The sequence below is a fragment of the Pongo abelii genome, chromosome 18 (genome assembly GCF_028885655.2).
Source record: "Pongo abelii isolate AG06213 chromosome 18, NHGRI_mPonAbe1-v2.0_pri, whole genome shotgun sequence".
NCBI lineage: Eukaryota > Metazoa > Chordata > Mammalia > Primates > Hominidae > Pongo > Pongo abelii.
Window position 1 is genome coordinate 24,851,154 of NC_072003.2, and position 12,254 is coordinate 24,863,407.

General features: G+C 55.2%; 1 protein-coding gene across 1 annotated transcript in view; it reads right to left on the reverse strand.

Moving 5' to 3' along the window:
* Positions 1 to 2,462: 2,462 nt before the first annotated feature.
* Positions 2,463 to 12,254, reverse strand: part of LOC100437410 (sodium channel epithelial 1 subunit beta) — a 34,284-nt gene continuing 24,492 nt past the window's right edge. Inside the window, exons 7-12 of the mRNA XM_024233622.3 lie at positions 9,906 to 10,023; positions 8,534 to 8,609; positions 8,388 to 8,445; positions 6,971 to 7,032; positions 3,599 to 3,674; positions 2,463 to 3,342 (exon numbers count right to left, since the gene is read on the reverse strand). Coding sequence (XP_024089390.1) covers positions 2,962 to 3,342; positions 3,599 to 3,674; positions 6,971 to 7,032; positions 8,388 to 8,445; positions 8,534 to 8,609; positions 9,906 to 10,023 — 771 coding nt within the window. The 3' untranslated portion in view covers positions 2,463 to 2,961. The remainder of the gene's footprint in view (positions 3,343 to 3,598; positions 3,675 to 6,970; positions 7,033 to 8,387; positions 8,446 to 8,533; positions 8,610 to 9,905; positions 10,024 to 12,254) is intronic.

Sequence of the window (12,254 nt, forward strand, 5' to 3'; positions counted from 1 at the left end):
TTTGGGAGGCCGAGGCTGGTGGATCGCTTGAGCCAAGAGTTCAAGACCAGCCTGGGCTACATGGGAAGACACCCTCTCTCCAAAAAATACAAAAATTAGCCAGACGTGGTGGTGCATGCCTGTAGTCCCAGCTACTCAGGGAGGCTGAGGTGGGAGGATTGCTTGAGCCCGGGAGGTCCAGACTGCAGTGAGCCGTGATTGTGCCACTGCACCGCAGCCTGGGCAACAGAGTGAGACCCTGTCTCAAAACAAGAAAAAAAGAAACCTTAGGCCGGGCATGGTGGCTCTTGCCTGTAATCCTAGCACTTTGGGAGGCCGAGGTGGGTGGATCACCTGGGGTCAGGAGTTCGAGACCAGCCTGGCCAAAATAGTGAAATCCCGTCTCTACTAAAATGTAAAAATTAGCCAGGCGTGGTGGTAGGCGGCTGTAATCTCAGCTACTTGGGAAGCTAAGGCAGGAGAATCGCTTGAACCCAGGACGTGGAGGTTGTGGTGAGCCGAGATCGCACGATTGCACGCCAGCCCGGGCAACGAGCAAAACTCCAACTCAAAAAAAAGAAAAAAGAAACCCCAGATCTAGGCGAGCCCCTGCGTACAGCCATGCCTGAAACCCTTTTACTACAAGAGCTAATGAATTCCCTTTGTAGCTTAAGCCTGTTCAAATTGACATGTAACTGAAGAGCTGTCATGCGGGCTAGATAATAATGCCCCATAGCTTCAAATAAGACAATAAATACGAAAGCTCTGGGCTCCTGTAAGGGACTGGTATTGTTATGACCATTGGCACCCACAGGGTGAGGCTGGGGTCTCAGCTTTGTCACGTAAAAACCTCGAGTACCTTACTTCACCTCTTAAGCCTCAGGGTTCTTACCTGTGCAATGGGATGCTATTATACTATTTCTCAGTGGTTATGAGAATGAAATAAGATTTAAAAAGTTATTGGCATAGTGCCTGGCATATGATAAGTACTTGATCCAATGTAGTCCTTGTTTAATAACAACAAATGGTAACAGTGATTGTGGCCACAACTACTACTGCTAGTAATAAAAGTGGTAATCACAGTAGTAAGTGTGGTAACCACCGAGAGTTGTGGGCCCAGCCTGTGGACTAGCCAAGCCCAAGCTGGGAAACCCGGTTTCCTACTCAGCCCTCCCTACTCAGCCCCTAGCAACGTTGCCTTTGACTGAAGTGGCACCGACTCTGTGGCACCTCCTTCTTCCACAGGTGCCATCCTGAGCACTTGATGGGAGGCCAGCTTGTTTACCTTCCAGACCAAGGGATGCAGGTGACCTAGGCCAGGAAGGCTGGGCCCTCAGAGGCTCAGGCTCTAAGCCAGCCTCTTCTTCATCACCAGGGGCCCGGTAGGTGACAGCAGGGTGCTGCAGTGCTGTGTGTGCACCTGCCAGACCGTACTCTGGTGACAGCTCCCTGATCTCTCTTTGGGGACCTTAAGATTTTGGGGGACTGTATTTAGCAATTAAAAATACAGAATAAAAAAATTAAAATTAAATGTTTATTTAAAAAAATTAGCCAGGCATGGTACTACACACCTGTAATTCCAGCTGCTTGGGAGGCTGAAGTGGGAGGATGGCTTGAGCCCAGGAGTTTGAGGCTACGGTGAGCTATGATCATGCCGTTGCACTCCCACCTGGGCGACACAGTGACACCCCATCTCTATAAAAATATATATTATAAAATGCTCAAGAAGAACAACAAATGATTTATTTGTATGTGTCTCTAGTATTGCATGGATGTACATATACTAAAAAATCAGTTTTTCGGCCGGGGTCGGTGACTCATGCCTGTAATCCCACCACTTCGAGAGGCTGAGGCGGGTGGATCGCCTGAGGCCAGGAGCTTGAACCAGCCTGGCCAACATGGTGAAACCCCGTCTCTATTAAAAATATGAAAATTAGCTGGGCATGGTGGCATGCACCTGTAATTCCAGCTACTCGTGAGGCCAAGGCACGAGAATCACTTGAACCCAGGAGGAAGAGGTTGCAGTGAGCCAAGATCGTGCCACTGCACTCCAGCCTGGGCAATGACAGTGAGACTGCATCTCAAAAAAAAAAAAAAAAAAAAAAAATCAGTTTGTCTATCTGAAATTCAAATTCAACCAAGCAGCCTGATTGTTATCTGGCAACCCTGGGTACTGTGCCCCCAACCGCCCTTGGACCATGTGATTCTCCTGGGGGCCAAACTGGCTTCAGGTCTGGGCAGATGAATTCAGGTGTGACCAATCAGAGCAGCTTATCTAACTGGCCACACTGACTGGGTCAGAGATGGGCACACAACCCAGGCAGGGATCAGTGAGTGTCGGCCTGGGAGCTGGCAGTGGAAGGAGGGGCTTGAGACCCTTTCCCTTAAACCAGTTTGGGTCTCTCTCAAGCCACTATGGATGCCCTTCCACCATCAGGGCACCTCAGCTGCCCAGTCAAACAAACAACACAGCTGGACTCAGTATTTTCTACTTTTATTTTCTAGAGTAAATCAGGTACCACTTGGCAGGGTCACCACACCTGATGCCCTTCCATCTCTCCACCACCCCTGCCCCAGAGGCCAGCCAAGGCCAGGAAGGAGAAAACCACATGGCCCACCCGCCTGTTCCTCTCTGGGGTGGATGGAGACTGGCACTGGGAGGGAAGTGGCCTGCCACCAGGAGAGGGTGTTCCGAGGGGTCTCCAGGGCCTGGCCGGGACCAGGATCAGGACAGGTAGGGACGAGGGTAGCAACCAGGTGAAGATACAATTAATTCCTGCATCCTGTACCAGCACCGTGATTCTACACAGCCCTTGGCCAGGAACGGGCCAGTTGCTGCTGGCCTCTCTGTTGAAGGACGCAAGCTCTGGCCTGGAGAGCTCCCCTCCCAACCCTTCGGAGAGGGCACCATACAGTGAAGCTTCGGGCAACAGTCTTGGCTGCTCAGTGAGTTCGAGCCGCCCGGGATGGGCAGGAGCAGGGTTAGATGGCATCGCCCTCACTGTCAGACTCGATGACGTCCAGCGGCTGCAGACGCAGGGAGTCGTAGTTGGGGGGCGGGGTGCCCGGGATGGGCAGGGCCTGCTCACTGGGGTAGGGCCCGGTGTTGGGGCTGCGGGGGGCCATGTCAGGCTGGAAGCCGAAGTTGGTGTGGGCTTCCACCAGCTCAGCCACGGTGGGCGGTGGGCCGGTGTAGCTGGCTTGGGCTCGCCGCTGCCGTAGGCTCTTGGCCAAGGCCACCAGCTTGATGATGGTGATCCACACAAAGTCGATGATGATCTCCCCAAACTCGATGAGGCACAGCACAGAGCCCCCCATCCAGAAGCCAAACTGGCCACCCAGATTCGAGAGCAGCCAGACGATCTGTGGGGAACGGGGAGCTGGGGTGGGCTCAGGCCACACATTCTTGCCTCTAGCCCAGCCTCACAGCTTCCTGGGAGGTGATTCTTGGGTGGGAACGGGAGGGGGTGACCATCTTGGCCCAGGGGAATAACTTGGGACTGCCTTAGGGATCTTCCTAATTCCTCCCTAGGGCTCAGAACCCTTCCCCCACCCTCAGGGTGCAGGGGTCAGGGCAAGGCAGGGCAGGGCTGGGGTATCGGGAGCCTCCTAAACTCACGTTATTGGCTGCTGATTCTTCAATGGTGCGATAGTTAAATTCTTGGAAGTAGATGTTGAGCTTGACAATTCCCTTCCTGCAGGAGGCAGTGAGAAGGGCCAGGACTAATGTATCCCCCTTCCAAACAGACAGACAGACACACACACACGCACATAGACACATGCACACACATGCATGTGCACACACCCACATGTATGCACACACATGCACCCACACACCCGTGCACACATGCACATGTGCACACACGCCCACAGGAAGGCAGCCAGGGATGGCCGCCCCAGCCCTCCTCTGTCCTGAGCTTCTCTCATGCATGCCCCCATGAGTGGGGAAGTCCAGACGAGAACTGCAAGTGCAGCCCTTCCCAGCCCCTCTGGGCATCTCTGCCCAGCACCCATCCTATGGCCCCCTTTCTCCATCCCTTGCCTACCAGTTCCCTACAGGACACTCTGGCCTGGGACAGCCCCAAAGATCTGCTCTGAGCTCCCCACTTTGTACCCTCAGGGTGGCCTGGGCTATACACAGTGACTCTGCACAGAGCTCTTCACTGAGCCTTGAGCACCTTCACTGCACCTGGGACAGAGAAGGGTGGCAGTGTGGGCTTCCGCTCCCACCTGGTGGTCCTCAGAAAGGCTGTGCTGTCTCGTGCCTCCAGACTTTCAAGCTTTGTCTTCTGCCTGGACATTGGTACCTCTTCTTATTTGAACAGTACTTACTCCTCCTTGGAGAGTTCACTCAAAGCCACCTCCCTACGCAGACCTCCCTTATCTCTCAGGCAGACTGAGGCTCCTTCGCTGCTGTACTCCTAGAGTAGGGGGCTTGTACAGACCCTCCTCTCCTTAAGCCCTTTTTGCATATGTTTGCCCCCTAGACTCCTGCCAGCTTGGACTGTGTGTCTTTCTTGTGCTCAACTAGTGTTTGTGTTGAGTGGATGGAGAGATCCATGAATAAACAGAGGATGGCTGGGTGTGTGGGTGGGAGAATGGAGGGGTGGATGATGGAGGATGAATGGGTGGAGGATGGCTGGGTGTGTGGGTGGATGATGGAGGATGAATGGGTGGAGGATGGCTGGGTGCGTGGGTGGATGATGGAGGATGAATGGGTGGAGGATGGTTGGGTGTGTGGGTGGGAGAATGGAGGATGAATGAGTGGAGGATGGCTGGGTGTGTGGGTGGATGATGGAGGATGAATGGGTGGAGGATGGCTGGGTGTGTGTGGATGATGGAGGATGAATGGGTGGAAGATGGCTGGGTGTGTGGGTGGCAGAATGGAGGATGAATGGGTGGAGGATGGCTGGGTGTGTGTGTGGATGATGGAGGATGAATGGGTGGAGGATGGCTGGGTGTGTGGGTGGGAGAATGGAGGATGAATGGGTGGAGGATGGCTGGGTGTGTGGGTGGATGATGGAGGATGAATGGGTGGAGGATGGCTGGGTGTGTGGGTGGATGATGGAGGATGAATGGGTGGAGGATGGCTGGGTGTGTGGGTGGGAGAATGGAGGATGAATGGGTGGAGGATGGCTGGGTGTGTGGGTGGATGATGGAGGATGAATGGGTGGAGGATGGCTGGGTGTGTGGGTGGATGATGGAGGATGAATGGGTGGAGGATGGCTGGGTGTGTGTGTGGATGATGGAGGATGAATGAGTGGAGGATGGCTGGGTGTGTGGGTGGGAGAATGGAGGATGAATGGGTGGAGGATGGCTGGGTGTGTGTGTGGATGATGGAGGATGAATGGGTGGAGGATGGCTGGGTGTGTGGGTGGATGATGGAGGATGAATGGGTGGAAGATGGCTGGGTGTGTGGGTGGGAGAATGGAGGATGAATGGGTGGAGGATGGCTGGGTGTGTGGGTGGATGATGGAGGATGAATGGGTGGAGGATGGCTGGGTGTGTGGGTGGATGATGGAGGATGAATGGGTGGAGGATGGTTGGGTGTGTGGGTGGGAGAATGGGGGATGAATGAGTGGAGGATGGCTGGGTGTGTGTGTGGATGATGGAGGATGAATGGGTGGAGGATGGCTGGGTGCGTGGGTGGATGATGGAGGATGAATGAGTGGAGGATGGCTGGGTGCGTGGGTGGATGATGGAGGATGAATGGGTGGAGGATGGCTGGGTGCGTGGGTGGATGATGGAGGATGAATGGGTGGAGGATGGCTGGGTGCGTGTGTGGATGATGGAGGATGAATGGGTGGAGGATGGCTGGGTGTGTGGGTGGATGATGGAGGATGAATGGGTGGAGGATGGCTGGGTGTGTGTGTGGATGATGGAGGATGAATGGGTGGAGGATGGCTGGGTGTGTGTGTGGATGATGGAGGATGAATGGGTGGAAGATGGCTGGGTGTGTGGGTGGATGATGGAGGATGAATGGGTGGAGGATGGTTGGGTGTGTGGGTGGGAGAATGGGGGATGAATGAGTGGAGGATGGCTGGGTGTGTGTGTGGATGATGGAGGATGAATGGGTGGAGGATGGCTGGGTGCGTGGGTGGATGATGGAGGATGAATGGGTGGAGGATGGCTGGGTGCGTGGGTGGATGATGGAGGATGAATGGGTGGAGGATGGCTGGGTGCGTGGGTGGATGATGGAGGATGAATGGGTGGAGGATGGCTGGGTGCGTGGGTGGATGATGGAGGATGAATGGGTGGAGGATGGCTGGGTGCGTGGGTGGATGATGGAGGATGAATGGGTGGAGGATGGCTGGGTGCGTGGGTGGATGATGGAGGATGAATGGGTGGAGGATGGCTGGGTGTGTGTGTGGATGATGGAGGATGAATGGGTGGAGGATGGTTGGGTGTGTGGGTGGGAGAATGGGGGATGAATGAGTGGAGGATGGCTGGGTGTGTGTGTGGATGATGGAGGATGAATGGGTGGAGGATGGCTGGGTGCGTGGGTGGATGATGGAGGATGAATGGGTGGAGGATGGCTGGGTGCGTGGGTGGATGATGGAGGATGAATGAGTGGAGGATGGCTGGGTGTGTGGGTGGATGATGGAGGATGAATGGGTGGAGGATGGCTGGGTGTGTGGGTGGATGATGGAGGATGAATGGGTGGAAGATGGCTGGGTGTGTGGGTGGGAGAATGGAGGATGAATGGGTGGAGGATGGCTGGGTGTGTGGGTGGATGATGGATGATGAATGGATGGCTGGTTGGATGGACAGTGACAGAGGGAAGCACAGGCTCCTCCTTAGCAGGTGGTAGACTCAGAGTCCCCGTGGCTGCCTTTCCTCTCTCTCACTCCTAGTGCCTCCTCCTCGAGACTTGCTCCTGGGTCTGACCCATGTGAGAAGTTGTCTGAGGAGCTGTCCTGTGTCCAAACTCCTGCCCCGAGTTTCTGGACCCTTCCCTGTCTTCCCCAGCCCCGCCCAGGCTCAGGCTCACCTGCTCAGGGTGATATTGGTGCTTTGGTCCCGCTCCTGAGACAAGACGTGGAAAATCCAGTCCTGGAACCCAAGAAGGCGGCTGCAAAAGTTGCCATCTGCAGCATCCCTCCCAGTCGTGGCCCTGCTCCCTGGGGGAGGTAGACCACAGCCCTGTCCCTTCCCGAGGCCCCCGGGGGAATCACAATTTGGATGAGGAGCAGGAGGAAGGTCGTAGTGGAAGCTGTGGCTGCTGTTCTAGGGAGAAAGGACTCGGGCCTCCAGACTCTTCCCCGGCGGGCCTGGCCACCCTGCCCGGCTCTCTCCCGCCTCTGGTCCTCACACTTCCTGCTCCGTCTGCCCAGAATCCTCCCCAGCTCTGCCCATGACGGCTCAGCGTCTGCCTCCAGGTGTCAGCCCCAAAGTCACCTTTTCAGAGAGGCCTTCCCTGACCACTCTACCTAACATGCTTTCCCAGAAGCTGGGCACGGTGGCTCATGCCTGTAATCCCAGCATTTTGGGAGGCTGAGGTGGGAGGACCGCTTAAGGCCAGGAGTTCAAGACCAGCCTGGGCCACATAGCGAGACTCCATCTCTACAAAAAGTGTAACAATTAGCCAGGCCTGGTGGCATGTGCCTGTGGCCCCAGCTGAGGCCCACAGCTGAGGCAGGAAGATCACTTACGCCCAGGAGTTCGAGGCTTCAGTGAGCTGTGATCATACCACTGCACTCCAGCCTGGGCGACAGAGGAAGCCCCTGTCTCCAAAAATAAAAAATAAAGTAAAAATACAAAAATAAAGTAGTTTCCCCCAGTTACTCTCTTCCATAACCTGTTTATTTATTTCACAGCCATAATCAGACTTTGAAATGATTTTATTTCTGCTTGTGATCTTGGCCCTCTCCTATTAAAAGGATTATGTCTGTCTAATTCTGTGCTGTGTACATAGCACAGTGCCTGGGAGAATACTGGTGGAAGGAAGGAAGGAAAGAAGGGAGGGAGGGAGGAAGAAAGGAGGAAGGAAGGAAAGAAGGAAACAGGGAAGTGGGGAGGGAGGAAAAAGGAAGGAAGGAAGAAAAGGAAGAAAGGAGGAAAGAAGGAAGGAAACGAGAAGGGAGGGAGAAAAGGAAGGAAGAAGGGAGGGAGGAAGGAAGGAAGGGAGAAGGAATGAAGGAAGGAAGAAAGAAGGAAGGAGGAAGGAAGGGAGAAGGGAGGGAGGAAGAAAGGGAGAAGGAAGAAAGGAAGGGAAAAGAGAGGAAGGAAAGAAGATGGAAGGAAGGAAGGAATAAAGCAGAGAAGGAAGGAAGGAGGGAAAGAGAGAAGGAGGGAAGGAGGGCAGGAAAAAGGCACCCCCTCCAAATTTCCAAATAGCCCACATCTTATGCCCAGACTTGTCCCCAGCCAAAGGTGGGGGCCAGGAGCTTGGCCCCCAACTGTCTCACCTCGGAGGCCTCAGAAGGCCAGTCAGCCATGGAGATGGTCATCTTGTACTGGGTGTCACTGAAAGAGAAGGCCAGGCCTGTTGTGATCCCTGTCAGTGATGCCCCTCCATGCCTGCCCGCTGCTGTGCCCGCCCACCCGCACTCACTTGCAGGACTCCTTGCACATGCCAATGCAGGTCTCTCTCTGTGCCACGCTCATCTGCAGATCTGAGTAGCAATGGGCTGCGCAGGAGACAGAGAGGCGGCCAAGAGATTTAAGGGGGCTTTCTAGGTGCCCCTGCCCCCTGCTGAGCCTCTGGCTGGCCCCTCTGCTGTCCTGGCCTTGTGGTTAGGTGGCGGGAGGAGGTGTCATGAAAAATCATGGCTCCCCACCCAGCTCCCGACCTCCAGCCATTTCACCCCAGCCTGGCCTGGGGCCCAGCTCAGGGGGGTCAGGAGGCTCAGGGCTTTCCCTTTGCCGGCCATCCCCATCCCTGCCTGGTGGACAGAGTTATGGGGTCATGAACAAAGGCGGGGTGACTGGAAGGAATAACGTTTTCCCATTTAGTTTGTGTTGTTTGTAAGTGGTGAGTCTCTTGCTGACAGCATTCTTTTTATTCTCTCTCTCTTTTACTTTTTTTTTCTTTCTTTCTTTTTTTTTTATAGACGGGGTTTTGCCATGTTGGCCAGGCTGGTCTCCAACTCCTGGCCTCCAGTGATCTGCTCGCCGCAGCCTCTCAAAGTGTTAGGATTACAGGCATGAGCCACTGCACCCTGCTGACAACATTCGTCGGTGGTTGGACTCCAGACCACCAGGGCTCCCAGGCCCCAGCTCCAATTGGTTGTGAGCCCAGCAGGGCTCTTCTTCCTGCTGTGACTCCAGGTTTCGAGTCCTTGGAGGCCACCATCATGCTAATGGCTTCCTCACACTCCCCTCCCACCCAGCGCCTTGCAGAGAGACCCAGTGAGCCCACATAGACATGAACACACCTGCTGAAGATGGACACGTGGCCTTATACATACATGCGCGTGCACACACACACGCAAAGTGCCCAAAAGCCAAAGTGCACAAATGCAGATCCTGGAAGTGATTTGTGCCTGTGCATAAACTACATACAGCAACCCACCACAGTCACGAACGGCTCCTGTGCATTTGGACGCAAGCATGGAAATGCCTTTGCACTTGTGCACTTGGAAACATGAGAGCAGGTGCACACTCACCAGTAGCCACATGCCCAGGGTTGCGCATGTGCGAGCATTTGTGTGGCACACAGACACAGGCCCACAAGGACACGTGCATCCTATGCCTATGTGTTTCAAGCCCATCCTTCATGAAATTGAAGAGCAGAGAGAAGGCTGGGTTCCTGCAGAAAGGAGGCCTGGGTTCCTGCAGTAGGAGGGACCTCAGACTGTGGAGGAGCCACCCTGGGCACATCTCTGGACTCTGCTGAGGGCACTGAGCTCTGTCTCCTCCTCTGTGGTCAGAGCCTCTGTGGCCCCAGCTGGCTGGAGTGCCGATCCCCCTGTGCCCCTGCTCACCCCAGTCTGGGAAGTCCCGGTTGTTGCAGTATTTCTCCCCACGGGGCAGTGGGTACAGGTAGTGGCCACAGTTGCAGTTACGGATCATGTGGTCTTGGAAGCAGGAGCGAAGACAGGCCTGGGGAGGGTAGGGGGTTCATAAGGAGAGAACACAGGCATGGTCAGTGATGTCCCCATCCCAGCACCAGGGGTGTCCAGAGAAGTGATGCCCAAGTTAAGGGAGCTAGGGGAGCTGGCGGAGGTGCTCCAGGGCTGAGAAGTTGTGGTGAGATGACTGGCTGCAGCTACAGACCCCACAGTCCTGGATGCTTTTGGGCTTCCCAGCAGGTCCCTGGACCCCGCAGAGCGACCCAGGCCAGACCGCAGTATCCCAGGTCCCACCACTCAGAGCTGGAGTCCTCACCCTTCAACATGGGGAAGAGCGGCTTGCCCCTAATAATAAAGCCAATGCTCAGAGAGCTCTCACTATGAGAATGCCAGCCTCCATCCAAGCACTTGACACAGAAGCACCCTGACAGGCCACCGAGGAAGCCAGGCAGGCTGGCTCTGTGCTCCTTCCTCCCAGGGGGAATTGCCCAGGGAAAGCCAGGAGAAGGATGATCTCTGAGCTTCCTGACGCACAGCCAATGACAAAGGAAGTGAGTGGCCCGCTGGTCTGCAGAACATCTCCTGGTGGGGCGAGGAAGAGGAGGGCTCCCGGGCAGCCTCCAGGAGGCTGGACGTGATGAGTCTCCACTCACTCGGCCCCAACATACTGGGCTTTCAGGTCATTCTGACCTGGTTTCAGTCCACTCAGAGACCAGCTATGTGGCCTAGGGCGAGTCATGACCCTCCGGGGCTCAGTTTACTCATAGGTGAAACAGGGTGCTGAGGACACCTGTCTCCTGAGGTTGGGAGGGAGGATTCAGGGCCGCATCAGGTGCTCAGGAAGCGCTGCATGGATGGAGGCAGTGGTTCCTGGTGTTTCATTGCCTATCCAGTTTCCTAGGTCCTGACTACCCTGGGCTCCTGGATACAGCCCTGGCCAGCTCCTCCCTACCTCTCTCCACTCGGCCCCGCCCCTCCACACCTGCGCCCCCGAGTCCTCTTCTGTTCCTCCTGTGGCTTCGGGCTCTGTCTCAGGTCCCCGTGTCCTGCCTTTCTATCACCCCTAACGAGTCTGTGGCTCTCTGAGGGCAGGAAATCAGGGCTGGAAGGCAGATTAAATGGCATGGCCAGGAGGAGCCAGAGCTGGGTTTCGGGCAAGTGTTTTACATTCTTTTTTTTTTTTCTTTCTTTTTTTGAGATGGAGTCTTGCTCTGTCGCTCAGGCTGGAGTGCAGTGGCATCTTGGGCTCAAGTGATCCTCCCGCCTCAGCCTCTGAGTAGCTGGGACTATAGGCATGCACCACCACGCCCCACCAAGGCGTCTTACATTCTTGCAGACCTCTCTGTCTCATCTGGAAAGTGGGAGTCCTTCCAGGCCCTGTGATGGAGGCTGGGGTGGGCTCAAGCCTGCTCCTGGTTGGGGTGGCCGTGGGGATGGGCAGAGCAACTGATCAGGGCCTGGCTCTTGGCTAAGTTTTCTGGCCTGGGTGGCTACTGCACTGGAAGAAACGAGAGGCGCAGTTTTTCTGGAATGAGGTTTCTGGGGCTGGTACCTTCTTCTCTGTGTTTCCCACCTCCCTGTACTGCCCTGTCTGTCTGTCTGTCTCTCCAGAGGCTCAGATAATGGCTAGAGTTCTCCATAATGGGCAGAAGTCCCTCCAGACTCGAGGTGGCCAAACCAGCCAGGCAATGGGTGGGCAGCTGGGCGCCAGGAGGGTCATTTCCTGTGACTAAGGGGAAAGGGCAAACCATGCCATGCTCGGGCACCCAGACACTGAGGCAGGCACTGGGCTACCCTCTTGTTATGCCTCAGTGCACTGATGTGCCAAGGCAGACTGGGCTGGAGAGGAAGTATCAGCAAGTGGTCATTTTTATCACCTTCGCAAGGATTCAATCTGCCCTCTCCAAGGGGGCCAGGACTAGAGGCAGGTCTGGGTTAACTCTGGAGATCAGGACGAGAAGGAAGCCTCCAGCTACAGCAAGGGGGATTGAGGGCAGATACAAAGAGGGACTTCCAGTAGGCGCAGTGGCTCATGCCTATAATCCTAGCACTTTGGGAGGCCAGAGTGGGAGGACTGCTTGAGCCCAGGAGTTCAAGACCAACCTGGGCAACATAGCAAGACTCTGTCTCTGCAAAAAAATTTTAAAAATTAAGAAATTAGCCAGGCACAGTGGCTCATGCCTGTGGTCCTGCTTACTAGGGAGGCTGAGGCAGAAGGATTGCTTGAATCCAAGAGTTTGAGGCTACAGTGAACTATGATGG